At 39.5% G+C, this 26,280-nt stretch overlaps 1 protein-coding gene across 11 annotated transcripts in view; it reads left to right on the top strand.

Moving 5' to 3' along the window:
• The window catches only part of RBFOX1 (RNA binding fox-1 homolog 1), a 1,102,859-nt gene that overhangs the window by 120,726 nt on the left and 955,853 nt on the right, over positions 1-26,280 (top strand). For all 11 annotated transcript variants that reach the window (XM_050317469.1, XM_050317468.1, XM_050317472.1 and 8 more), the window contains exon 2: positions 6,550-6,609. In XM_050317469.1, coding sequence (XP_050173426.1) covers positions 6,550-6,609 — 60 coding nt within the window. The remainder of the gene's footprint in view (positions 1-6,549; positions 6,610-26,280) is intronic.

Raw genomic sequence — 26,280 nt, 5'->3', positions numbered from 1 at the left:
ATGTATTTTCTGAGTCAAGATTCTGTTGTGTCAGAATAGCAACAGTCCCAACAGAGGGACCTTCATATGCATTTAATATAACAAAGACTAGACAAAGTACATTCTGGTCTTTTTTTTTTCCTAAAATACTCCATTTAGGTGCTTGTTCATTTTACAGTAAGAGATACCAACTTGAAATAAGTGAACTTCAGATTCATACCACTGTTTCCAGTTATGTGATAATAAGACTTTTATCTGAAGTCTCAGTCCTAGAAAACTTGCATGTAACTAATTTAAGCATTTTGGGGTAGGAGAATGCCAAGTCTGCAGTGTATTTTTACAGCACAACATTGTTACCATGCCATTAGCACTTCTTGGTGCAGGGATCTGTGCATTGCTCCATTCTAACTGGTGCCACAGAATCATATTAAAAGTATCTTTTAGGAAGAGTGTTTCCTGCTTCTGGGATAAGACAGGTGATGAAATATACTCATTGATTGGAAATTCTGTGGTATAAGAAATCTTTCCATGCCTGGGGGAAAAATAATGAGGATCCATTTCTGTGTCTGATCTTCTGTTTTTAATTCAGTTACTGAAAATGTTGGATAGTTCATGAACTGAGCATTTCCTGGTGGGATGTTTCTGGGATGGAGAGCCATGGGAGGTTTCTGTGAGATTTCTAGCACAACACTCTTTGCCTCAGCTGGTGAAAACCAGGCATCATTGGAGACGTTATATGAGACCAGTTTGGGTAGAATTCCAGCCCAGCTGGGTTTCTCTGAGCTTCCAACAAAGAGAAACTTTTTATTTCTTATCAGAACTCAGCTGAAAGATTGTACTGGAGCTGTACCAATCAGTACTACCTGTACCCAGGGCAGGACTCATTTTCTGAGATGTGTGGGATGTTTGCAGCTATTACAGAGCAAGGGTGAACTCTTCAAACTGTGAGACCTGGGTGATGATTATCATTGCTCTGCAGATTCTGTTCCTGATTGTCTTCTAATACTCCCAGAAAAAACGTTTCTGAGAGACTTGGAGGTTACTGAAAGCTTCTGCCTCAGTAAACCTGAAGTAATTCTGCTCAGGAGATAATAGGCAATGTCAGACAGGCTCAGCTTCCCCCTTTTCTTTGTGATTACATTTTGAAAGTATTTATTTAACTCTCGACTTGTTTTGTCTTTTCCTTCAACCTGATTTCACAGGAGATCCTGCAATAATTTACCCACTTCATGGGCTATTTGAGTAGATTAGGAAATACTTAACATTTCAGTAGAGCACACAAGGGAATATTCTAGGTTTCTTCTTGCACTGCTTACATTCTTCACCTTTGGGAAACATCCCTCCATGTTCTTTCCAGGGCTTCATTATTTAGGATTTTGAACCTTCTGCTTGGCACATTGAAAAGATAACTTCCTGTACAGAAAAGTTCCTTACAAGTCTAATATTCCTCTTTCCTGCCGTGTATCTCTGTTAATGTTTGTATCTGCTCCTTTAACCTCCACAAAGAAACCATCTTTTTAAAAGTCATTCTTTCCTTACATATCTAACCTTTTGGGCTCTTGGATAACCATACCAGACTTCTTTATGTTTGTTTTCCTGCTGTGGAATCTCATGCTATTAGACACATTCAGCTGCAAAATGAGTTTTTGTATAATTTTCCATGATACAACATTAATATGCTTATCAATTCTAACAAATTGTTTCTTGACTCACTGAATCACTGTATTGGCAGCTCTGACACACAACCATTGTCCTTGGCTTGTGACAGTCAGATTTCACAGAGAAGTTTACATTAAATGTGGTTCAGGACCATGAGTTTCAACAATGAAAACTTTTCTTATATCCAATAAATGACAGATTGTTCTGTGAATTTGCATTTTCAAATTTATTTCTAAGTAACCTTTGATTGATCCAGAGTGCTCTCAGAAAAGGGAAACATTCCTTTTCACTAGTGTAATATCATAGGGGAATCATACTCTATAAATATATGCAAATATTAGAGTTAAGTTATATTCTGATTTTTTAGGCGAAATTTACCCCCAGATAAATATACCTTTGAATACATAATAAAACTACAGATAAAAATTTGATCCACATTCCATTTCAAAAGCCTTCAAGACATTGTTGTATTTTCATTATGAAAGTCTTACAAGAATATGGAATCCTCTTTCCAGCATATCTGGGTATTTGCTTCGTTCAGGAACTTCTGCTGCTCGAGCATTGATTATCTAGATTGTCTAATGGTTAGAAGACCCAGAGGAAAAAAGAAAAATCCTGTAACCAAAAAATCTCTTTTATCTGTTTTTATTTGGCGAGCTTGGAATGTTCCTCAACTTTCAACTAATGGGTGCTATAGAGACTTGGAATATCTTGGCTGTTATGAAAGGATCCTCTCCCTGAGCTCCAGTTTTGTCCCAGATAACTCCACCTGGCAGCTCAAAATTATTCAGTCAGGTCCTTTGTATTTAGAGAGGCACCAGCACCTCTGTGAATTAGACTTGGGAAAGGAAAACCAGTGGCTGTTGACCTTCTGGGAAAGAACTGCCACAGAGGGGAGAAACACACAGACCAGTCCACCCAGGTCTGGGGCTTTGTAGATTTTCTATACAGCCCAGACAGGTTGCAGAGTTCAAGGTAAACTTTCCAGGAAAAGGGCTATTTAATCATCAAATGCAGTGTTGGCCTACAATAAAAACCCATTAAGTACACCTAAAAGAGAAGTAGGACAGTTTTTGACCAAAAGAGAAATGCCTTTCCACTTAAAAATCTTCCTTCCCCGAAAGCAGGAGAGAATTTTTCAATTTTTCTCCCTCTTCTGAATTCTTGTTTTGAGGTGGGGAGAAAAACCACCTTCACCCTATTTCCTTTCCATTCTTTGTCATTCCACTCTGCTTTCCAGTAGAGGAAGAAAAGATTTCTTCCTGTTACTACAGATTTTTTTGCTTTTTTCACCCTCTATGAAATTCTTGAGGTTTTTCACTCTTTGTGGATCTGAATCCTTCCAGCACAGAGCTGAGGATCCCTTGATGTCCCCAGGACCTCAGGAGAGATGAGCTCCTTGTGCAGTCAGACAAGGGCCCCTCAGCTTTCTTTGCTGTTCTAAAGCCCCGTGCTTGTGCTGAAAATGTGTGATGATGAGGGACCTGTTTTGGAGGTGTTTTTCCAACCCCAGTTGGTCCCCTCCAAATAGGCTGGACTGTACCATCCACCACCCTGATTTATGTGAGACATCACGTCCTGATGCCTTCATAGACAGCAACTTAGTGTTTCAGAGGAGTCTGCATGTTACAAAAAGGGCAGCAGGTGTTATTTAGACTCAATTGACCTTGAAATTGATTTCTTTATTTTATGACTTACTGAGGGGAGATTAATACTTTTTTTTTCCTGCAGCCTGAAACAATTTACATGGTAATAGAAGGCATAGTCAGTCAAATAAATTGCTGGAAGTAGTGGTGTTCCAAGAAAGAAAATATGGATCTTTCTTGCATTGATTCTTTTTATCCCCAGGGAGTTGCTCAGACTTTTAACACTGGGGACAGACTGCCAAAATTTATTTTTCCCATTAAAGGCAGAAGAATGGATAGTAATGTCTGTTAGCTGACATTTGCTCCAAACTTTCAATTCGAGGGGTGGGGAGAAGGTTGGGCCCCATATAAAATTTAGGGAGGGTTTTAATGCTGTTTCATGATTTCTTTAAGGGCAGATGGCTAGAAAAGGAAATCAGAAGAAACATCTGGAAAACCTGGCATGGACACAGCACAGCTGCCCTTTGTAACAGAACTGATAATAAAATAACCTGTAAATGGTTGTTGCAATTCCACTTTCAAGTACCAAGCAGAAATTATCTCAAAATACAAATGTTAATAGAAACGAGAGACCTAAAAGAAATTACCTGGAGGAGGCACTGATAGGAACATGAAGTATAGCTCTCTAGGAGGGAGAAAGTTTCCCTTTATTGTGCTGCTGCAAATGCTGCAGTGCTGAATCCATGTAATTTCCATTTTCCTGTAGACTCCAAGACAAGTGCATAGTTAAATGATTTGTCAGTGGCATAATACTTTGCATAACCTGAACATGTATGAGATATTATGACATATTACCTGAAAATGAGTGTGAATGTAACTCCACAAGCCAATTTTTTGTTTGCTGTAAATACAGAAAGGGTGTGTAGGAAAGTGTCTTACATGTGAAAAACATTTTTATGGGAATTAATGCCTCTTGTCTATCAGAAAGCTGCCTCTGAATGCTGTTACTGCTGCTGTGGAGAATGAGGGATGGTTTCAGTCTGTGGTACAGGAGGAGGAGAGGGCTGTTTGGTGGGTACCAGTCCAAGCATCTGGCACTACTGGGGAAGGCACTCAGGCTCTTGCTGACAGGCTTAGATTAGCCAGGACTATTGCTGGAATTCCCTGTCCCCCTCAAAATAACCTTGACCTGGGGAGTTTTTCTTATTTCGCTTTTATTTTCTGGCTCAATGTCTCTGGTGATAAGTGAGTTATTAACATGGAGCATCACAAGCTTCCCAAGGAGTGTCCCATATACAACACTGGTCCAAAGCTGTTTAATTATTTGTTACTAGTTCAGTGCAATGCTTAAAAATAAGCTGGGGCGTGGGGGAAAAAAAAAGAGTATATTTGCAAAATATCTTCTTAAAATGGCATATTTATTGAGAACTTAGGGCATTGCCCTCTGGAGAAGAGTTGTGTCAAATAAAATGTGCTCCCAAGAGGAACACCCCTGCAGAAAGGTCGGGCTTGGAGTGGTTGGGAGTCCCACAGTGCCCTCTGTGATCCCGGGTCAGCCCCGCAGCCTGGGAGGCTGTTCCCCTGCAACAGGAGCAGCCGAATGGGAGCAGAGGGGAAGGGAATGGCAATGGAATATACAAATGGTTGAACACGAATTCTGCTGCATCCCCCTGCACTTCGTGTTTGTAGGATGTGCCCAGCAAGGCAGGAGTGGGGAAATGGGTGTGGGGTGGCTGAGCAATGACACAGAGTAGCTCAGGAGAAGGAGCAGAAGGAAGGAGAGTGAAATCAGTAAACATGAAGAAAATCTGTGCACTTGGTACCTTTTCAGGTTCTCAGGGGCACAGCAGTGAGTAAGGATGTGGAGGCAACGATGAAATCATACAGGGGCCAGGAAACAGAAGGTTTGCTGGGTGATTTTATTCGATGTCACTCTCAGTTTGAAGCTTCTCACGCTGGGCAACAGTGACTGCTCTCCTTTGTGGGAAACAGGGAATCAGACTGCAGGGATTTGTCTGTGGGGTGATTTTGATGATGGTTTGGCATCTGTATGGATCTTGCAAAGTTTGTTTTTTGCCCTTTCCTAAGAAGCAGTTAAAGTTTACAGTGGCTAAGCTGAAGGGAGAGCAAGTGATAGTCCTATTTATACACTTCAGGGACTAGTGGATGCTCAGAGTGAACTATTGGAGAATTACTATCAACTTCCTGAAATATGATCTGTCTGCTTGATCATAGCACATCTGCTATAAATAAAGGATCTAGAAGCTTAGGATCTGGAGGCACACTTGATGCTAACATTTAAAAGGAGTTCCCAGCAGTTACTCTCTGCTGTCCTGGTCAGACATGACTCAACTTCAGCTTAGCAGACTGTCATTCCCGAACATTAAGGGCTGTTTGATAGCTTGGCTTTGTCATGTAAATCTGATCTTATTGACAGGAAAGGCAAGACAAGAGGAGGTCAGCCCTGGGAGACCTTTTCGAAATATAAATATAAATGTAGTGACTGTATTCATTAGGGAAGAGACAACAGTTTAACATGCCAACTACTTTCTAGCATATCCTTTTAAACACAGAGCTGTTTTAATTACTGACTGAATCTTCCACGAGTATTTATTGTGCCTGTGTTTAGATACTGTGGCACTCTAAAGGCTGTTTAAAACCATTCCAAACCTTTGTTTCTGTGTTGCAATAACAACAGTGCAGCAGCTCGTTCTCACACTGCCTGTACTACAGTAATATTCCTGTTTTTTCCTGCATTCTGGTCTCTTCAGCTGTAATTGCAAAGCCAAGCTCAGCCCCAAACTGCTTTGTGTCCTCACTTGTGGAATGCCAGTCTGGATGTAGGACAAGCTTCCTGAGGGATAGAAAACTGGGGATTTTATACTGCTTTAGGTCCTTCTAATGCAATAGAAAGTAATTTTTGGAAGGTGACAAAGGAATTTGGAGTGGCCGAGAAACTTCGTCCATATTTCATGTTGGGGTTGTGCAGGTCTAGTTCAGGAAGTTCTGGAGTTCGTACCTGAGTTTCTGAAAGGCAGTAGCTGTATCATCATCCTGTCCTCCCATCCCACTGCCTTCTGAAATAGGGGTGAGACTACTGACTTTCTTGGGGATCATTACAGTAAACCCAAAAAAGTGTGTAATTTAGCCAAGAGGATCTAAGGCGTAAGAATGGCAATGAAAATCTCCATAATCGAATGTTTCACTAATGGCTCTTCTGAGTGTAATTGTAGTGGTGCTCAGTGCTGGTCTTCACTCCTGATATGTGAAGTGCCAACTATTATGTTTAATCTGATTTTTATTTTTTCCTCTCTTCTCTTTTCAGGACTATAAATCTGATGTTATGACTCTGGTTTCCAGTGCCAAGAACAGTCCTCAAGGTCCAGTAAGTAAAACATTTTGCTGAATAGATTAGATTTTTGTAACTGAGTTTAGATCTTCTTTTAAATTGTTTTGGTCACTGGAACTGATGACGTGTGACACCTTGCTGCTTTTAAAGTGACTGCACTTGAGTTGGTTTACACGTTCTTTAATACATAAATATTTAGGGTAAGAAATATCTGTCTTGCCAAGGAGAAGAAAACTGATTAGATTTGTTGCAGTTAAGTTCATTAACAGCCCAGTGGCTCCTGTGTGTGCTAAGAACTGTGTGTTCTCAACACACAGACTGTGCAAGGGAGGGATAAAATCTGAGGGAATGGGAGGGTGGGGTACACCTGCAATTCCATATTACAGTGATTCCCTCAGAGGAGGGTAGATACAAAAGCAGAGAACAGAATTTGGGTCAGTTCAGTGCTATTGCAAGAGCAAAGTGTTAACAAGAGCACTGTTGGCTTGAAAAATGAGCAGGACTGGACCAAGAGGGAGCCACCTTACCCTGGCTTAAAGGATGGAAATAAGCTGTCTCCCTGCTGCACACTTCATTTTCCATGGAATATTGTCCTTTGGCAGGAAATGTGTACCATAAAGCAAGTTTATGCTGAGGTGTTGTAGACCTGATTTATAGAGGTGCTGGTGATACTCGACTCCACCTGATGTCTCTAAGAGTTAATAATTCGTTGAACTCAAGTCCTTTTAGTCTTCTTTTTCTCTCTCTAAAAACAGTAATATTTTGCTATAGGACCTTTCCAAGTGCCTCTCTTTGGATAGTGCCAGGAATTGATATTATGTCACTCTCTGCACATTTGGGTTTTTTTCTCTCTTGTGATTACCTAAACTGTGTCTCTTCAGACTTGAGGTCATAGGAATGTGGATTTGTGTCAGAATAAGGAAATCCACAGTATTCCAAGTGTTTGGCAATCCCTTTTTTCCTGTTTACAGGCATGATTAATGCAGTTTTAAACGTGAACATCAAACATTAACAGCTCCTTGAAAGGAGGAGGTGGTTGGACTCTCTCCAAATGAACACTGCCTTTCACTTAGAAATCATTGACTTCTGAAACTGCTTAGTCACACTGACAGAAATACAAAAGTATCTTGAAAGGTGAAAAAGCATACAGAATATTTTTAATTTATCTGCTGATTGACAGAATCCTGTTTTAACCCATATACTGAGTTTTGGAAGAGTATCTTTCAATGCTTCTTTCTGCGCTGACTCAGATATCTCCTACTGGAACATCTTGCTTCCCAAAGTCACAGCCTTCCTGTTTGTTTGTCAGAAGTGAACTTGGAGAATAATGTTCTGAGAGGTGGAGGTTTATTTTTAGAACCTTGTTTTTTTGTGCTTCATATATTTGCATTGAAATTAGGTTTGTGTCGGTTAAAAATGAATGTTTTGATGAATGATGTAGTGTTTTTCTGGCTGGATGTGTTTTCTAAAATAGAAAATGGTGCAAGTGCAGGACAAGATTTGATGAACACCTGTCATTTTGTATTGAAAAAATCCCTCTTCCCTTGGAAAAAGAGGGGTTGAGGTGTGGGGGCTTTGCAGAATTTGGTGGTCAAACTTAGCCTGGAAGGTGTAATTTTATTTTTATTTTTTATTTTATTCAATCCTTTAGTTGCTGATGTCTGTAAGAAAGTGTCCTCAGACTTCGAAGCAGTGACTAAACAAGCAGGATTTCAACTGTCTCCCTTGAGCCTCAGTAACTTAGACTTTTAATTATTGTATATTTTTGAGCAATGGGAAGAGTTACAAAGGCACGTCTCACGGTGCATTTTGATGTGCTGAAAGAGGTTGTGATCGGAAGAGAAAAGGGTTTCCTGTTTTCAATGATATTTCTTCTGCCACGCAACCATGGCATAAAAATAATGAGTTAAGAGTTGAGCTTATTTCTCTTGAAATTACGCTGTCTCTGTTGTTGCTTGGAAAATTGTTTGTTGTGATGGATGAGAAGGAATACATAGATTTTTCAAATGTGTTGCCAGATCATTGCTTATAGAACAATCTGGTAATAAAAGGAGGCTTGACAGATGAGAATTCAAATGGATCTGAGAATGAATTATTGAATAATGCCCCAGTTCCAGAGCCTGAAATGCTTATTTTCAGGCATTTTTTTAAATAATTGTTGGCTGCTTTTCCTGTTCTTGGTGACAGATCCTATATGAAAGTCTAATGCAGCTGCATCTCGGGCTGAATTCACTTCTGTGTTACATCACTGAGACTGTGTTGAAAGGGCTGGAGCTACCATGACATAAAAACTGCAGCAGTGAATCAGGTCTATCAAACTTCACGTTTCTCGAGAGCTAAAGCTGCCTAATAGATTGTTTGTTAAATAATTCAAGATGTTTTCATTAAGCTGAGTGATTGAGCCTTTTAAAACCTTTTGTTCTCAAAGCTCATCAGGCAGTTGGTTATACCTGCAGAGCTAAGGAAATACAACAGAAGAAATTACTGTTGGAAGCTTTAGGAAGTTGGAAAATTACTGTCTGGCAGAATCTGGAGGGCTGGATTTGGGCTGGATCCTGCCATTTCTGTCCCTTTTCCTCATGGCTTCCTCTAAGTGCTGTTCTCTTCTCTCTGCAGTTTCTTACTCATCTCTTGAGATTCCTTAAAATCTCATTCCTGCTTATTAAAGGTTTATATTCCCTAAAATGCCTTTGATTTTTTTCCCCCAGTCTCCCTTTCTGAAACTCTTGTCTATATATTGATATTTGATAACAAATATCATGCACTGTTTTTAATCAAGAGGTGTTGAGAAAAGGTAGTGGGAGTAAAATAGGACTCTTCAGGGTAATTCAGTAGGGACAATAATGATTTTTGTTGCGAAATAAAATCACTGCAAGAATTGCTGCCTGTGATCTGAATAGAAATGTGCTGGCACCTGAAATTACCTCATCTCTGCCGCTGCTTTGGGAGGGATATCTATTAGCTGAGCGTAATGGCTTGCAAAAAAAAGTGGATTTCTTTAAATTTCAGATTTCTATTGAATGGAATGTATCTGAGCACCAGCATTCTTTAAAAAAAAACAAAAACAAAACCAAAACATATTAAATGAACCTGTCACTACCAGGGAGACAACAATAGAATTGAAAGAAAAAGTGACTCTTCCCTGAGCATCATCACAGAGCATTTGGGTGTGTTGGGTGGGAGGGAAGAGACCCCTGTTCAGGGAAGAAGGGAGAGTGCATTGTGCAGGTATCTCAAACGGTACCTGGGAGCTGATCTGACTTGTGAGAGTAAAACAAAAATAAATCTGGGGGAAATCATGCTAAATTTGCTTTTATTTCTCACACTTATCTATAGAACTGCTGCAAAATACAGGAGGTTTTTTACAGTTCTATCACAGGATCAGAGAGTTGTTTATGGTGGATGGGATTCAGCATGAGGGCAAAACTCTACCTGAGATGCCTAATGTGGGAAGATTTTGTCAAGTCTTACGTCACATTACTCAGTTGAGTGTCCAGACAAATAAAATGATTTGCTGTGTTGATCCAGAGCAGATGGGAGAAGTCAGAAGCACTTACAGAACCTTTTATTCCTTACATCTCCTTTTGTTTGCAGTGCTCTTGCTCACTATTAATGCACATGGCTGTGTGTTTTTATCCCATCAGATGAGTTGGCCCAATGACTGGAGGTTGCAGTCCATATTAACTGGAAATGGTCTCCCTGAAAATACTCCAACATCATTTAGATGATGAGATAGACATCTAAACATTACTAAATGATACAAGTATTGCAGGTTGTATAGAGAAAACGCTTCAGTTATAAGTGTTACTCAAATATAAATGAAATTAAGACAAACCACTTATTCTTATATTCAAATTCCTGTAGTATATCAAGACCCTTTTCCTCTTCCATCAGGTTATCACTTGTCTGTGGTTACTAAATCAGCTGCATAACTTGCTGAGTGTTCGTTCTCAGGGTTAATTTTGCCTGGAGTGGTGATGGGTGTGGTGTGTACAGTGTTGGAGCTGATTTATTACTCTTAGAATAGCAGATCTCTGGGATAAGTTGACAGAGGTTGACATTTTGAGTTTTTCATTGATTAAAATCAAGTTTGGTGTTACCTTGTTTGGCAGCAGAAATGATGCCCAGCAGTTCCCTGTTCTAGCAGCCTGCCTTCCTTTCACTATCTGAGCTGCTTCTGCCTCTGTGCTTTAGCAGAGGAGGTGAAAGGCAGAGGAAATAAAATTAGAGTAAACAATTTCCAATAGCAGACAACTCAAGTGCTAACAAGCAGGTGAATCCAGTTTTGGTGTGGGAAGAAAAGCTGGGCTTGGACAGCAGCTCAATACAGAGAGGAAAGATGTGCTCAAAGAAAAGGATATGTATGATTTAAGTGAATGTAGGGGTTTTTCTTTGTGTTGTTACTCCCAAAGGATCAGCCACACTGAGAGGTGAAGGTTCTCAATTAGGTTTCACCCCACACCTCTTCTACTTGAAAGATTTAGGAATCCACCCCATGGGTTACATGAATGGAATTCTCTTAATAGGATTTGAGGAACAAGCAAAGGAGAAAAAACAAAGCCTTTGCTGCTGTTAGTAATCAAATTTTGGGAGTTCTAAATATTGGAATTCAACAGATTTTCAGGGAGGAGCTTGTGAGCACCCTCACAGTCTAAGAATAAATGAATTGAGATTAAGAGAAAGCAAGAAAAGGCTGTGTCTACATCAAAGTTGTGTAAAAGCTCCACAAAAGTTGATGTTCTTTATTGCCAGCAGTACTAAATTGGCTGTGGGGTGGGCAGTGCTCCCATAGGTTGGAGACAACAGACTATAATAAATAAGGTATAAATATAAATTTCATACATCCATTTTGTAAATCTCTACTTAAATAATTCAAGTGAAACTAAAGGGAATGTGATAATTTCACCTTCCTTGTCCTTTGAATCTTTTGCTTAGTTTTCAGGGAGAAGTTGCTAAAATGTGCTACTGGAAAACAAATTAATGAAATTATTGATTTGCATAAATATTTGTACAAGCAGGACTCTTAACCATTGTACAGCTGCCCATCAAACCAGTTCTGTTTAGCTGTTTTATGGGAATCCCATACCATTCATTTCGATGCTTTTATCCTTCTCTTAGAGGCAAATGAATCAATCCATCATTAAGCTGAAAAGTATTTATAGTTGTTTATATTTTCTTTGGTTTTCTTCTGCATTCTGCCCACGTTAACAATGTTTGTAAATCACCAATACCCAGGATTTAAAAACCCCAAACCAAACAATAAAGAAAAATTCAAAACAGAAAATATACTCCTAAAAACCAGCAATAGAAACTATTGGATCAGGAATATAAATTAGACGAGCTCCCTACAACCTACCTCAAAATGACCCTTTATAGCTCCCCTTAATAGTTCTGTCACTTTGCATATGCAATGTGAGGTGTATTTAAGAGCCAATGGATATTAATGTTCTGCCAGTTTTGAGCTGACTTCCAGTAGGACAGTACGTATGGCATAGTGGTCAAAATCAGGATTTTATGTGTTCCAATAAACTGCAATCTCCTCAGGACACTTGGTTCAGTGGTTTTTGTCAGGGGGATGACAGCGGAGATGAACTCCGAGATTTAAAGCGTGATGACAAGATGCCATCTAGTGACAATCGGGAGGAAATTGTAGCTCACCGTCTGTACAGAAATGTTTGCTCCTCTTTTTGAGGATTCCCAGATTGGTCTTCAGAGAGGAAATTCACCCATTGCCATGTTACTCAGAACTTACCTTCCTGGAAAAATGTTTTGCACTGGATTCAGTTTCTGCTGCACTGAACGTGGGACCCTGGGACTCAGTTCCTTGGGTTCCTAGGCTTGCCTCTGGGTTTGCTTTGCCAGGGCAAACGCTGCCACTGCTGCTTCCCAGCTCACCTGATCTCTCTGGTAAGCCTAAAACGTGTTTCTTAGTGAATTTGGTGTAGTGTTCTTACCTGGCAGAGACTGTATGCACTAATGGTGGAAAAGAAGCTTTTTTGAATATATGAGCATTTAAACTTTTTTTTTTTTTAACAAAACAAACAAGATTAATTTAAACCTGTGAGCGTTTGCATGTTTTTCTGCTCCTTATTGAAAGAAACAATTTTTTTCTTTTTTCCTTTTTTTTGCTTTGTTTTGTTTGTTTGCTTTTAATTACTGCTTAGAAATATCAGATACATAAAATGTCTGGGGCTTATTGTCAGGAAAGTTATTTACTTGTAGTGGCAAAGCACCAGTTTGACAGAGGTTGCAATGAGGTAGCTGCTATTTAGGTAAAATGAGTGCTATGCTGGCAATAGAAATGTAATTTTCCTGGGGAGAGTCATATCTGGTTTGGAGGATGCTGTCTTACTGAATCCTGGGAAAATCATGGCTGAGGCAGTTGCATTTTGTTCCAGAAATAATCCTTGTTGTGGGTTAGCTGGGAGTGCTCAGTGACCCTCACTGTCCTCTTGGCTCTATTAGCACAGGGGTGCCAGGAAAATGTCCTTTTCTGTATGAATGTCAAACGATACCAAGTTTTACAGGATGTGATTTTGACATCTAAGGGTTCAAGTCAGCAAAGTCCAGCACGTGTCAGGTACCTCCCGAAAATGGATGTAATCACCCTCTTCTTATTTAGTTAAGAGAGAAGAGAATGTTCTGGTACTGTGCTTCTAAAAAGGGACTGTTTACAAACAGTGAGATCATTGAGGGAGTCGTTCATAGATGTCCTCACATCACAGACAACCTGGATATTCTTAACATGAAGCACAGGAACAGCTTGTGTGGGAAAGATCAAGGCCAATAGGGGAGCATTTCAGTGGGAATCTGTCAGCCCCATAATCAGGGTTTGTGGGTACCAGAATCAGGAGTTGTGGGTACCTGCTAGAACAGACACACCTAAAATCAATCTGCATATTTTCATAGTAAGTACATATTATGGGCAGAAATTAAAACACTTTGCAATTATCACATTTGGAGATTGTGGCAGTCTGAATGTGTTCAGGGTGGAGACCAAATGGCTGAAAATAGAGTGTGATATTGATCTTTTGCCTTGCCTGTTCACGTAATTCCACGGGAGCTATGGAGGAAGTGCGTGTGTGGAGGGATAAATTTGCTCCTGAGGAGATGGCTAAACATCCATTTAATGCAGAATAGTATTAAAAGAATGCAGGATGAAATAAGCTCCCCAAAGCAATCTGTAGTATTGATGTTTTTTAAAAAGGAAGGGGTTATGAGAGTAATTGAAGCAATTGTGAGTTCTGCATGTTGCTCATCAGTGTTTTCCAATTTACATCCTAAGAAAACTGCCAGTAATTTCCTGCCTAAGTAAGATGGAAAGTGCTGTTAAGAGCATGACAATGGTTGTACCTGGTGAGACTATCCTGCATGATGTTTTATTCCAATATGACCAGTTACAGGTATTATAAACCTCTAAGAACAAGCAGATGTGCAATAACCTTTTTTGTGTGTTCCTAAATTTTCCCAGCTTATGACTTAGTTGTAATAGCTTGTTGGAAATCTCCATTTTTACCTTTAATAATCTGTAGTAAATATTCTTCCCAAGATTTTTTCCAATCAGGTTTTTGAACCTGCACTCTTTTGGGGCATACCTTTAATTCTGTCTTTTGAAAATTCAGTAGGATGGGGCTTCTGCCTTCTAGAGGAAAATAAAAGGTTTCTAAGTTGCTACTGTTTTATTTAAATTTATATATAATATTGGAAGAAATCTGCTATTTTTTCTCATATGTATACAAAAAGGCACGGTAGAATAATTCAGAATTAAAGTCTGTATCTAAGTATCTCTTTAATGCCACATGATTTTTGATTATGTGAAAGCCACTGAAAAATCTCACATGAGTAAGCTGCCAGTTGAATGTTTATAGCGAGTTATAGCTGTTACTAATGCCAAATATTGTCAGAGTAAACTGTGGGTTTGATTAAACATTTCTATAATGATGCTATCAAGGCCTCAAGCATCTGAAATATGGAAAACAAATGTGTGAAAGTACCAGTAAAGAGAAAAGTAAAACTGTGAGGCCTTTAGTGGATGTGCCAGAGCGTGGGTGTTTGTTATTCCATCTCCATTAATGAAATATTTCATGACTGTAGTAACAAAATGTGAGGCCAAATGAAGGCAAGGAAGTGGGAGTGAAGAAAAGCTGGAATATGATCCAGAAACACCCAAACAGCAGGAAAGAATGGTGAAGTTATCTTACAATATCTGACAAAGCTTAAAATACCTGTTTTGAAATTTTTTTTGTAAGTGGAGTCACGACTCTAATATTGCTGGGAAATTTCCTTGCCTGTAGTTAGGCAAGAGATCTAAAACCAAAATGAATATTTAAAAGCAAGAAATAGTGACAGAATGATTAACAAAGGTTATCAGTGCAGGTGGTGTACAGCAGTGGAATGAGAGTGAAAACCAGAATTACCCACTTGGAGAAGTAACATCTCTCAGTAGGACAAGCTTACATGGAATCCACCTGCACTGGGAGCAGGGGTTTAGCTCTGGATCAGAGTGAGGGAAATTTTGAGTTGAAAAGTATTGCTGGAGAAGACAAATATGAAGGGGAAAAGATGACAACCTGTTGCCTCACAAGTAAACATCTTCTCTGTTCCCCCCAGTGACATAAATATCTGAGAGGTTGCATATCCATTCTAGCATTCATAATGCCTGTTTGCTCACTAAATGAATTCCTAAAGAATATTGTAATAAATATTAAATATTGAATTGAACTCCTTTACCATCGTATACTGTGGCTAATCTTCCCCCCTTGGCTCATTGGGAGAGGGCAGGTGTAAAAGTTAATTAAAGTTAACTAAAGTAAAATTATCTTTCTAAGCTTGCAAAACAATTTTTTTTTCTTATTTTTCAAGCACATGATACTGTTTTCAGTTATTTTAATACATAAAACAGAAGAACTATTTTTAAGAAATAGTATTTTTATTTACTAACAAAATAGTTATAATAGTTGTTTACCTTTATTGGGGGAGAGGAGTCAGTGCTTTGACAAAAGTACTGAAAGGTATTACACAAAAAAAAAGCAAATATTTTCAATTTTTTAATGAATATTTCCTACTTTCTGGCTAAAATGTTCTGCTGTTTCAAATCAAACTTTATGTGACAATACACTTTTTAGAGCCCTGTATTTACAGATCAGATGGCCTGTCTGCCACCTGTATCTTTTGGAATACATTTTTCATTTTATTGAATTTTTATACTTCCAAAGTAATTATGGATGGAAAAGAACTCACCACATAAGAATGTATAACAAATATCAGAGTTTAGATGAGTCTGTTTTTCTTCCCCTCTTGTAAAACAGGTACAGCACCATCCCCCCCAATATTGATATGTTGATACATCCTACTGGGGAGGGTGAAATCTCACTGCTGTGTCTGCCTAAAGTGTGCCTTAATCATCGGGAGGGAATATTTAAATATGTTATGAAGAGTAGAAGCCACGTTTTTCTTTACCTACCCCTGTATGTCTCCTTTTTGTGTGTGATTTCAGGGAGCAACCACAGCAGCAGATGCCAACTTACATGAAGTATTTGTCAAAGACACATTTGTAGCCTTCAGGTGTTATGTCTCTGATACCTTGAAAATATTTTAAGACTGCACTGTGTGCCTGCTATTAATGTTAATTTTAGGAGTCTTTTTTATCTTTTCTCCTGAGTCCTAAATATGTCTTTGTGAATTCCTTTAGCCCTGAACTGACATATCTCTTCTTCTCAGTTAAAAGTACATTTATTCTGTTGAAAGAACTAGGACAGCACCCTTGTCACATACATATTTCCTACATTCACTGATTAAAACTCAGGTGGAATCCAGGCATGTTTGGGTATCCTCTATGGAGTTTGGAGTTTGTAGAGTATGGGCCTTTTATTGCTCTATACAAATAGGGTAGTTTTTGTATGCTATAGGAAAAATACAATAACTTGGAGTGAATTTATTGTGGCTCTGCCACTGGGCTTTGTACAAGAGCAGCCAGTGCTTTTTGGTTTATGAAATTATTGCACTGAATTTTCAAGGTTCTCATTAAGACTATTAAAGGAACTGTCATAGCTCACACTGGAGTGATGGGGAATTGCAAAAAGTAGCTGTGATTAGTGGCTTTTGTGGTGTTTGTGGTAACTGGAAAGAAAGTAAGTTAGGAGATAAAATCTCTGTATGTATATATATCCTTGTGTATGGTGGCATCCTACAAACCCCTGGCTGTGATCTCTATACACTCGTGAACAGGTAACCCTTTAGGTCAAAACAGTGGGATACAAAAAGCAAAAGTATTCATGGCAAACCCCTGAAATGAGTGTCCAGTTCAGGTGTGTTTACATCTCTGAATTCTGCCCACTCAAGCCATCAGTGCATAGGCAAACTGCCTCTTTTCATTCATGTTCTTATGAGATGTGTTCTTGTACTAAAAGGGCTGTTATTTCAACATTTTGCCTCTGTAAAGACTTAGCAGGGGCCTAAGATGCATCTATTCTGCTTTAGGTTCATGGACTGTGTTGAAATGGGCTCGTGATTTGTTTTCTACCCAGAGTTCTGCCTTTCTGAACATTTCTCCTTTCCTGAAGGACTGTTAGGAAGTGCTTTTTGAGCAAAACAGATGAATATGTTACACTTTACTTCAATAAGCAATATAAGGCAGCTTTCCAGGCTTGTATTTTTCCCCTTTAAAAGTAAGTTGGAAATCATGTTTTATTTTTCATAGGAAAAGTTATATAGATCCTTGAGCCCAAACTAAGACCCAAATCTGGTGAGGGAGAGCCCTTTTGCTGCTGCTTTCATTATACTGGTCCTGGGTTCTGGATTTACCCATGTAATGTGTTAATGCAGAGGAATTTACTCTCCAACAGGATCTCTAGACCTGCAGGCATCAGGGTGAAGTTCTGCTTGCTGATCAGAACAAAGTATCAGTGTTTTCTGCAAATTCTCATATGATCTGTGCATTATGAGCAGTTTCTGAGCTCATGTGGGACTAATTTCCCAGTTTCTCCATGCTACTTTGAATATCCCATCACACTGTGGAGCACATGCTGTGCTGCTCTGCAGTACTCAAGTCCAGGAGGTGGCATTTGCCAGGATTATCCCAGGTCACTCTGAAAAGTCATGGAATTAATTGATTGTCTTGGTTTAGGAAGCTGACCAGGATACAAAGGCTGAGGTGAAATATCCCACTACCATTTGTGTATTGTAAGACAAAACCCACTGCACAAGAATGCCAAAATTTCATGGTGGGAAGTCCATATTCTATTCCATAGAATAAATTGAAGGCAGAAAAAAAAATGCTTAACAAAGTAAATGGTGTGATTTAAGTTTTTGAAAAGGGAATAAACATCACAGTTTGTAAGGTGCCTGTGAATGTAATAAATTCCCATGTTTCCTGCACAGGGAGCTTCTCTCACAGATATTGGGTTATCAAAGGCTCTGCTTGGTCTGCCTGATGTGGCTTCAAAAGTCTGATCTGCAAGTACAACCCAATAAAACCAAAACCAAGGCAAGGTAATGTTTGGCTGTGTTTGCAAAGGCCTGGATTTCATGTTTTCTGTCAAAATAAGGACACCCCTAGTCTGCCTTTTTAAAATTGTGAATAATCTAACTGGAAGTGAGCAGAATGAATGAAGTGGGATTGCAGGGGTCCTGTTCTCATGTCTAGGTGCCCTATCAGGTGATTCCATCCCCCTGTGATTTTCTTTTTTAACTCATTCCTGAATTACCTGAGGAACAGTACTTCTAAAAGGCAGTGGGTTACCTGACGTTCAGGTTCTAGATGTGGACACATGGTATTTGAATATCTTTTACTGTTTCAATTGGTGCAGTCTTTGGGTCCCAAACCTTTTAAACTTCCTTTGTTTCTCCAGGATTGAAGAGGGGAGTTTAGGTTTCTCAAAGAATAATATTTACCTATTCCATGCACTTATTAGGGTGGTTTTTAGGTCTGTCCATCCCCAGGTTTGGCTGTGCAACACAGTCATGTAGAACATACTGAACAATTCCGAAATCCCCACTTATTATAATAAAATCCTGCAATTTGACCTTGACTTCTTATGGCACGATCTGATTTTACCAATTCCTGATTAGCTGTGTTAGCAGGTTGGCATAAATTCTACAGGCAAATTTCCTGTCCCCCTGTTGATAAATGAAGCTGCTGTCCCTGTAGTTAACATGTTCTCCCTGGGGACTATTATGGTGTCAACAGCATTTTGAAAAATTGCTGCAGAACTGAGGACAGGGAAGTATGTTTATGCACATTTTATTCCTCTACTTTTGCCTCTTTTTTATTTACTCTATAGTCCTCTCAGTCTTGTCCAAGCCACTTAAAGAAGTTCTAGGAGATTTGTTTTCAGTGGTGTATCTCTTGCCTAGTTTTGTTTAGGAATTCCAGCTCAAGGTCAGATTAATTGGAATGGACAATTGAAGGTTTTTGTCTCTTGATTTCTGAGAACTTGCACCTGATGGTTTTACAAAGCATTTATTTCCATGTGTTGGGCAACATCTAAATGCTTGATGCCATCAGCACAGCCAATTATTCTGCCTTACAACGAGGAAATCACAGAAATACAACAGGGAAAAAGGAATGTATTTTCTCTTTTAGGCCAAACAAAGCATTGCCAATGCAAGGGATTCTTTTCTGAATGTGATGGTGCTCTTTGATGATACAGAGAGGCTGCGTGTAGAGGGTCATGTGTAGTTTTTTAAAGAGCTTCTTTAGGGCACTTAAATATTCTCTCTTTATGCAGAACTTTGAAGGTTGAGTCCAAGAGCCACAGACATAACCAGTGCATGTTGTGCATGTAGTTAACCTTCAGCTTGGACCCTCTTTCCTCTCAGAGGTCTCCCATTTCAAAAATCTTGGAGCTTTTGTTCTCTTTGTGTCCTAGGAAAGTGCCTTGCTGCTTCTGATGAAGTGTGGGTCCTGTTTATCACATCTGTGTTCCAATAAAGCAAGAGAGATCCTGTGATAACAGTTTGCCCTCCTCAGGCTTTGAGCCCCTGCTGTTCCCAGCATGACTGGGAACGATTCTGTGTGTTGGTAACACCAGCACAGGGCTCTGGGGCTCTATAAGCCCCCAGAATTGCTGAACCAGCCTTGCAACACAACACTAAATAACAATTCAGAATTTACATACAACTCTGGCATGTAAGGAGTTTGGGGAATTTTTGTTTTGTGATGTTTTCTATCTGAAGGACTTAAAATCACATAATTGAAATCAAAAGATTAAGGTTGGTTCCTTTTGAAAGGGGATAGGACCTATAGTGTAGCATAGCAAGCCTTTAGAATGGAATATTGGAATAAAACCTTGATGCAAACATCCATCCAGTTACTGGAGTTGGAGTTCTGTGTGTGTGGACACACCTGCAGTGGTAATTGTGTGTCCTTCAGAGGTGGGAAGAGGACAGGCAGATGAGTTCAGGCTTTGGAACTGATAATTCTAAAGACAGGAGGCTGCTCAGGCCGGGGTGGGGGGTATTGTTTTTTCCTTTCACACGTGTTTGGTGGATGGTGAACAAATCAAGAGTGAAGGTGGTGTGAGTTCTGCTGTGTCTGACTCACATCATCACCCTCAGAGCTCTCTGACATGCAGGTGGTGGATGTTGACTGTCGCAGAGAGCAGGAACTCTGCTGAAAGCAAACATGAACTGCCACTGATGTGAGAGGAGACTTCTGCTGTTTTCTGTGCACTCAGGTTTAGTGCCTGTTGTGGGAATAGCACTGGAAAATGGGAAACTCCAGAGCTGGACTATGGTGGCCTCAGTTCCAGCTCTGCCAGTCGAGTTGGCTGCTCTGGGTCTAACCTGTGAGTCAACAGCAATCCTCACACACTTATCTTAGAGCTGGGTTTTGGGTTTTGTTTGTCTTTATTTGGAGTAGTTTGGTTGGCTTTTGTTTGTTTGTTTTTTGTTTGGGTTTTTTTGCATTAGTAAGCAAATTGTATAAATCCAAGCACAGGTCTCATTTTTTTTTTTAAAGGTTTTAACAAGCCCTGTTATACCACTGACCCTCATGTAGCATCTTGCATTTTTACCTTTTTAAGACATCTCACTGTTTCCCAGTGTCAAACGTAACCTTTGTAACAAATACACAAACTGCCCTGTACACAGAGGACCTTGCAAGGCCCGTTCTGTTCACGATGCAAATTTCAGAGCAAATTAAACCCATTAAGAAAATTAGCAATGCAGAAAGGAGAAGTTCAAGGTGTAAGGAAACAATCAAAGCTATTCTAAAGGTACAATTTTGGGTTATTCTAGTCCAACCATGTGCAGAGTGTGTTTTCTTTGGTTTCTTTTCTCCCTTCAGAATAATTGACATATGACAGAATGCTATTTATCTAGAGAAAATCAGCATTTTAGAAGAGGAAGTAATTTTTTTAGAGAGCTATGACTTTCAATCCATTACAATATTAAACCAAGTAGCTATTTAATTGTTGGAAGTGGGGAAATAAAGAGTTTGCTCTTGAATAGGAACATTTATAATTACAGAGAGTTTTTTTTAATATGAGGAGGGAACATGCAGGGGAAAACGAATTCCAGCTTGCAGAAGCAGAACAGTTTTCAGTGACGACAATTATGCCTTTAATTTGCATCCATTGACAGCCTTATTATTATAATGAGGCCATGACAAGGGTCTTTAACCAGTGCACCTTCAGCTTTTGTCTTCAGTCATCACTGAAGTCTGATTCTGAAAGCACGTTCTTCTCCCACAAAGGCTTCATTCTGTGAAGATACTTGAACTTACTGAAAGGATTGTTGAGATTTTGGATACCATGATGAACTAATTATGGTGTGTAGGATGTGCTGTTGCTTGTGATGTAGTGGTACTGCTGTGATGTTATTACTGCTGTGTCTGTTCAGAACAGTTTTATTATTAATCTATGGGGTTTTGTTCTGGTTTATCAGTCAGTTTGCCGTTGTAACCTCATCTTGTAAGCACTTCAGAGCGATGAAGTTAACTTGGCTTTGGGGTTTGGCACAACTGGGTTTTGATTGTTGATTGAAATAAGACACTAAAATAACCAGAATGTTATCAGGATATACAAGTGCTCCTTGTAAGGATTATTTTGCACTTGTTTATTCATTCTTTAATTCGATAGCCCTGGTGCAGATACCTCTTGGCGGTGGGAGTGGATGGCCTTCCTTGTGCTGACTCTTAGAGGCAAAGCATGAAGTCACCTTCAGGTTCAGAAATGTCTTTCACACCAACAATTCAGCTCCCTCAGGTTGTGCATTTTAAGCAGAGCTACCTATTAAACCCTGCATCTGTCTTTCCTCAGTGTTGCTCTTTTTTTTTTTTTTTTTTTAAGGCCAGGATGTTCAAATAAGCTAAAGTAGGAAGGTAAATAATAACAAGTAACCAGCTCAGTGCTCGGTGCCCTGAGGGCTTTTTGGATGTATCACTGACACCAAAAATGAAGTGATTATTTCTGGAAAGCCCATGTGCACATATGTGTGTGTATGGAAACTAGTTTTGTGTTGTTCTGTGCATGGGGAATGAGATGTGGGTTAGGATCTGAAAGCCGGTTTTGTGTCTTTCAAACCATGTTCAAGTGTCAAAAAGAACATTTCAGCAATGTGTTAGTATGGAATTTGGGCCTTTTTGTGTATTTTTTGCAGTAGAAAGACAAAGGTACTGAAGGGAGGTCATCCTGGGGCAGAAACTGAAAAGGCTGGTGTGATGCAATGATGATATTCTGCATTTGGTTATTTTTGGTAAAGTTGTCTTAAATGAATGCTTCCTAGCTCAGGAAAAAATGCACTGGTACAAGTAGCAATATACTGAGGTGTTCTGTTTTTAACAAAATTCAAATGTATATTATTGATTTTAGGAAATGCCACGTAGGGAATAAAGAAATAATCCAAGTTAGTTTAATTCTACATAAGTTACACCAAATCTCTCTTTAGTTACCAATGTAGGATCTTTTACTTACTTCCTTTTTTCCCCCCATTGCATGACTTTTAGTTTCTCTCTGTTGTTTACATACATAACATGTAAGCAGTGCCACAGACTGTGTCCCCATTGCTGATCACAGTGTAGTGTATCAAAGCAATAAAAGAAAGAACCTGACTGGCAGAATTCAGTCTCTTACATCATTTGCAAACTCATGCCAAGAAGTGCTTGTAGCTGCTGAGCAGGAAACACCAGCACCGTTCCTCTGTTCTCCACCCATCAAGAAGCAGCTTGACAAAAACAACAGAGAGATCTGGAAACAAAATCAGGCATTCCTGCCATCACCTCAGCAATCTTTAGTCTCCATCTTCCTTCCTTGATTTTTCTGGGAGCTCTCTCTCTCCAGCCCTGCTGTGATGGACTGCAGCCCTGTGACCCTGCTATCTCCTGCCCACACACAAACGCTCAGGGTATCATTTTCATTAACAGCCAGAGGAACACTTGCTTGCCCTTGTTAAAACCACACTGAGTGTTCTTTACAATCCCAGCTGCTGTCTGTGCTCCCTTCTTTAAAACTCAGAAGTAGCTGTTTTCCTTCTCCCGAGGCAGAGATGCAGTGAGGGAGATCTGAGTTGGTTGCTGGAGAAGGAGAGGCTGGAGCAGGTTCCCCATCACCCTGACACACCAGCAGTCACCAGTCCCACACAGAACAGAGCTGAGATGGAGCGCAATTAAGCCACTAGTTTGAAAGTGCAGAGTTGAAAAAATACCCAGCTTCCTGCAATTAAATGTGGAGGAATTAATTATAGTGGGGAGAAATCAATTGGCTTTTGAGTTTCAGGGATGATTTTTAAATGTGGAAAAGGATGTTAATCGCCACAGTGATGATATTTGGGAAAGCTTATTTAGTGCTATTAGCTGCCTGAATAAACAATAATGCCCAATGTTTATCTCTCAATCCATCACTCAGTTGTTCCCACTCTCTTCACCTCTCTTTTCCCACAGTGTGATGTTTTTGTGTTTCAAAACAAAGGCTCTCACTTCTTTCAGTGGGAACATTCGAAGTGTGCCAAGTGTAAATTCAACCCCTAATGTCAGTCAGCCCACTAAATACCCAACTTCTCTCAGAGCAGAATGGCACTGTATTGTTTTCCAAAGAGCATTTAAAAATACCCTTTAATTTCAGGAGAAATAAGGTAGCTAATTTTGCTACTATTCAGTTGTACACATAGACGTGGAACTCTGCTAAGCTCCCACTGTACCTGCCTTGCCACCCCCGGATTTTGTTGTGCTCTGTGATAAAACTTTTGTTTTCAGCTTTCTCATAGCAAAAAAGTAGAGATAAGTTTCCCTTTATTTCGTTTTCTCCCCTGCACCTTGTGATCTGTGAAAGCCAAAGGATTTGACAAGAGCTGTCTCCTTCAGATTCTAATTTTTTAGCTTTCTGAACTTCCAGCTTTTTAAAGATGAGCAAATATTGGTCTCTCAAGTTATCTTTACTCTGCCTGTTACTCTAAGTCTGCATATGGAATATAAATCCATGGAAAAATTCAAGTCCTTGGGTGTAACTTCAAGGTGCTATAGTTGAGGAATCCAAGTACTTCGCCAGTGCTGTTTTTTTGTCAGGTACACTGTGAATTTCTACTCCTTTTTAAGTGGGATTTTTTATGTAGTGCCTGGAATTAGTGACCAAGAGATTTCCTCTTGTTTTTAGTGTACATAGAGAGTATTTCCACTGAAGGGACCCTGAGGTCTTTTGATGCATTAGGACACATCAGAAGGATGTTTATGAAAGAGAAAATAGGTACAAGGAATCTTTAGCAAGAAGCTGAAGCAGATGAAAGAAACCCAAAGCACCAAATTGGAAAATATGACGGCAGCAATAGTTGTCTGCTAAAACTGGTAAATTGGTAATGATGAATCCAAGTTCAATTTTGATTTCTAGGGCAGGATTAATACAGTTCTGTGGCAAAATACAATTTCCAACTCTCTGGAATGAAGCTCTCAGCAAACTGTGGTAGCATTTTACCCAGCAAATGCAGTAACTGCTCAGCTTTGTAAACAAGGCACTATCCAGCTGTAAACATTCTATCTGCATATATATCAACCTGGGCTTCCTTTAAAGGTCTTTTTTCTTGTTTTTGTTTTTTCTAAGTAGGGGGACTCTTAGGGAAATGGATCTTGAGCAAAGCATATTAAATAATATGCAATATAAGGAAACATTTAATTGGCATTGCTTTTTAAAATGCCTGGCAGTCTCAAGACACTAATTTGGCAAATACCTAAAGCCTGAATAATGTTCCTTCAAGCACTTTAAAAGTCTAGGGAACACAATAGCAAGATCTGGACCATTAAAATAGTTAACTCCATGTTTTAGTATTTCAACAGTAACAGAGCTAAGGCAGGACTAAAACTCCAGTATCTTTTCCAAGTATCCACATCCCATTTCCCTTTATAGCCTCCTGCAGCTGCTAATCAATCATGTTATTTTGTAGGACCTCAAAAAGTTTAAAGGTTGTTTAGTTGGTTGAAGTGTTCAGGGCGATTACTTCTGGTTTGCTTATTCTGCACTTTTTTTTTTCATCAAACAGTAACATTTTATGCCCAGTAAGCTCTATTACTCCTCATTTGTTTGTAATGCTTCACGTCACACGCAGGTGCCAGGTACCTGGGTTATTTTTCATTCTTTGAAAAATGCTTAGCCCCGTTCCTTCCATTGCCTCCTGCAGCAAACAGGCTCTGATTAATCACGTTCAGCCCCTGCACCTTCCAGAGCTGAGCCTGCCAGTGCCAAGTGCCACAGCAGCCCAACCACCACCACGATGCCAATGATGTTCCAGGGTTTGTGCAGCCCAGAGAAGTCTTTTCATGGGGTATTGGGTGGCTGGATTTTGGGTGTCACAGATTTAATGCTCCTCAGAAAAGCCAGGTGTAGGTACAGTGGGTTATTTTTATGTAGGTGTCATTCATAATTAAAATGACCACAATATTTTAGAAAAAAAAAAGGACTTTATATGAGTGTTATCTGTGATTTAGAGCATATTTATTAAATCAAAGAATACAATTTATAAATCTGAGCTTGTTAAACATAAGAAGGTGTTTTAGATTATGTATTAAGAGTCTCCAGATCATGGAGATGCTTCTTTAAGCATGGGAAAATAAGCAGTGATGGGTAGTGATGACAATTACTAAGCTGAGATTCTACCATTGATCTCCATCTCTTTGTCTCTTGAGGATGGTTTGGACTGAGAGGGAGTTGATTTTCTCATCAGTCTTCATCAAAGTTGAACCCCAAAACTGGGAACTGTGCATGTGTTATGAGAATGAATCAGTAATTGAAATAAATCCAGCACTGGGGTCCAGGTCAGGGCCTGGGCAAGTTGGGAATATTAGACAATCCCATTTCTTTATTCAGCAAGGCAGCTGTGTCTGCAGGGAGCAGTTTTGAGGCCTTTTTTAGCATTCCTGAGGAAATCCCTCACAGGTGCTGTTGTGCCTGTACAGTGTGGCCTCCTCATGTAAAGGCACCTGTTGTCAAATCTTCAGTGCTGAATTCATTAGACCTCATTAGGAGGCTGGAAAGCTTTGAAGAAAATCAGACTTAATTATCTCTCTATTTTCAGATGCTGGGAAAGGTAATGCTTTAAACCTCATTCCTTTTTTTCAAGCTGTTATTGTAATGGTACAAAGCTTGCTGTTCTCAGTGTCCTACACTAGCAGAGAAGTTCAAGAAGTGATGACAGGTCAAAATGGAGCAAGATCAGAACCTGAGTCTTTGCTCCATAAAATAAGGTAGATTTTGCATTGACTTGTCATCCTTCAGCTCTTTCCAG

The sequence above is a fragment of the Myiozetetes cayanensis genome, unplaced genomic scaffold, assembly GCF_022539395.1.
Source record: "Myiozetetes cayanensis isolate MyiCay16 unplaced genomic scaffold, myiCay2020 scf20-37, whole genome shotgun sequence".
Lineage (NCBI taxonomy): Eukaryota > Metazoa > Chordata > Aves > Passeriformes > Tyrannidae > Myiozetetes > Myiozetetes cayanensis.
The sequence above is the reverse complement of the archived record's forward strand: the minus strand, read 5'-3'. Positions and strand labels throughout refer to the sequence as shown.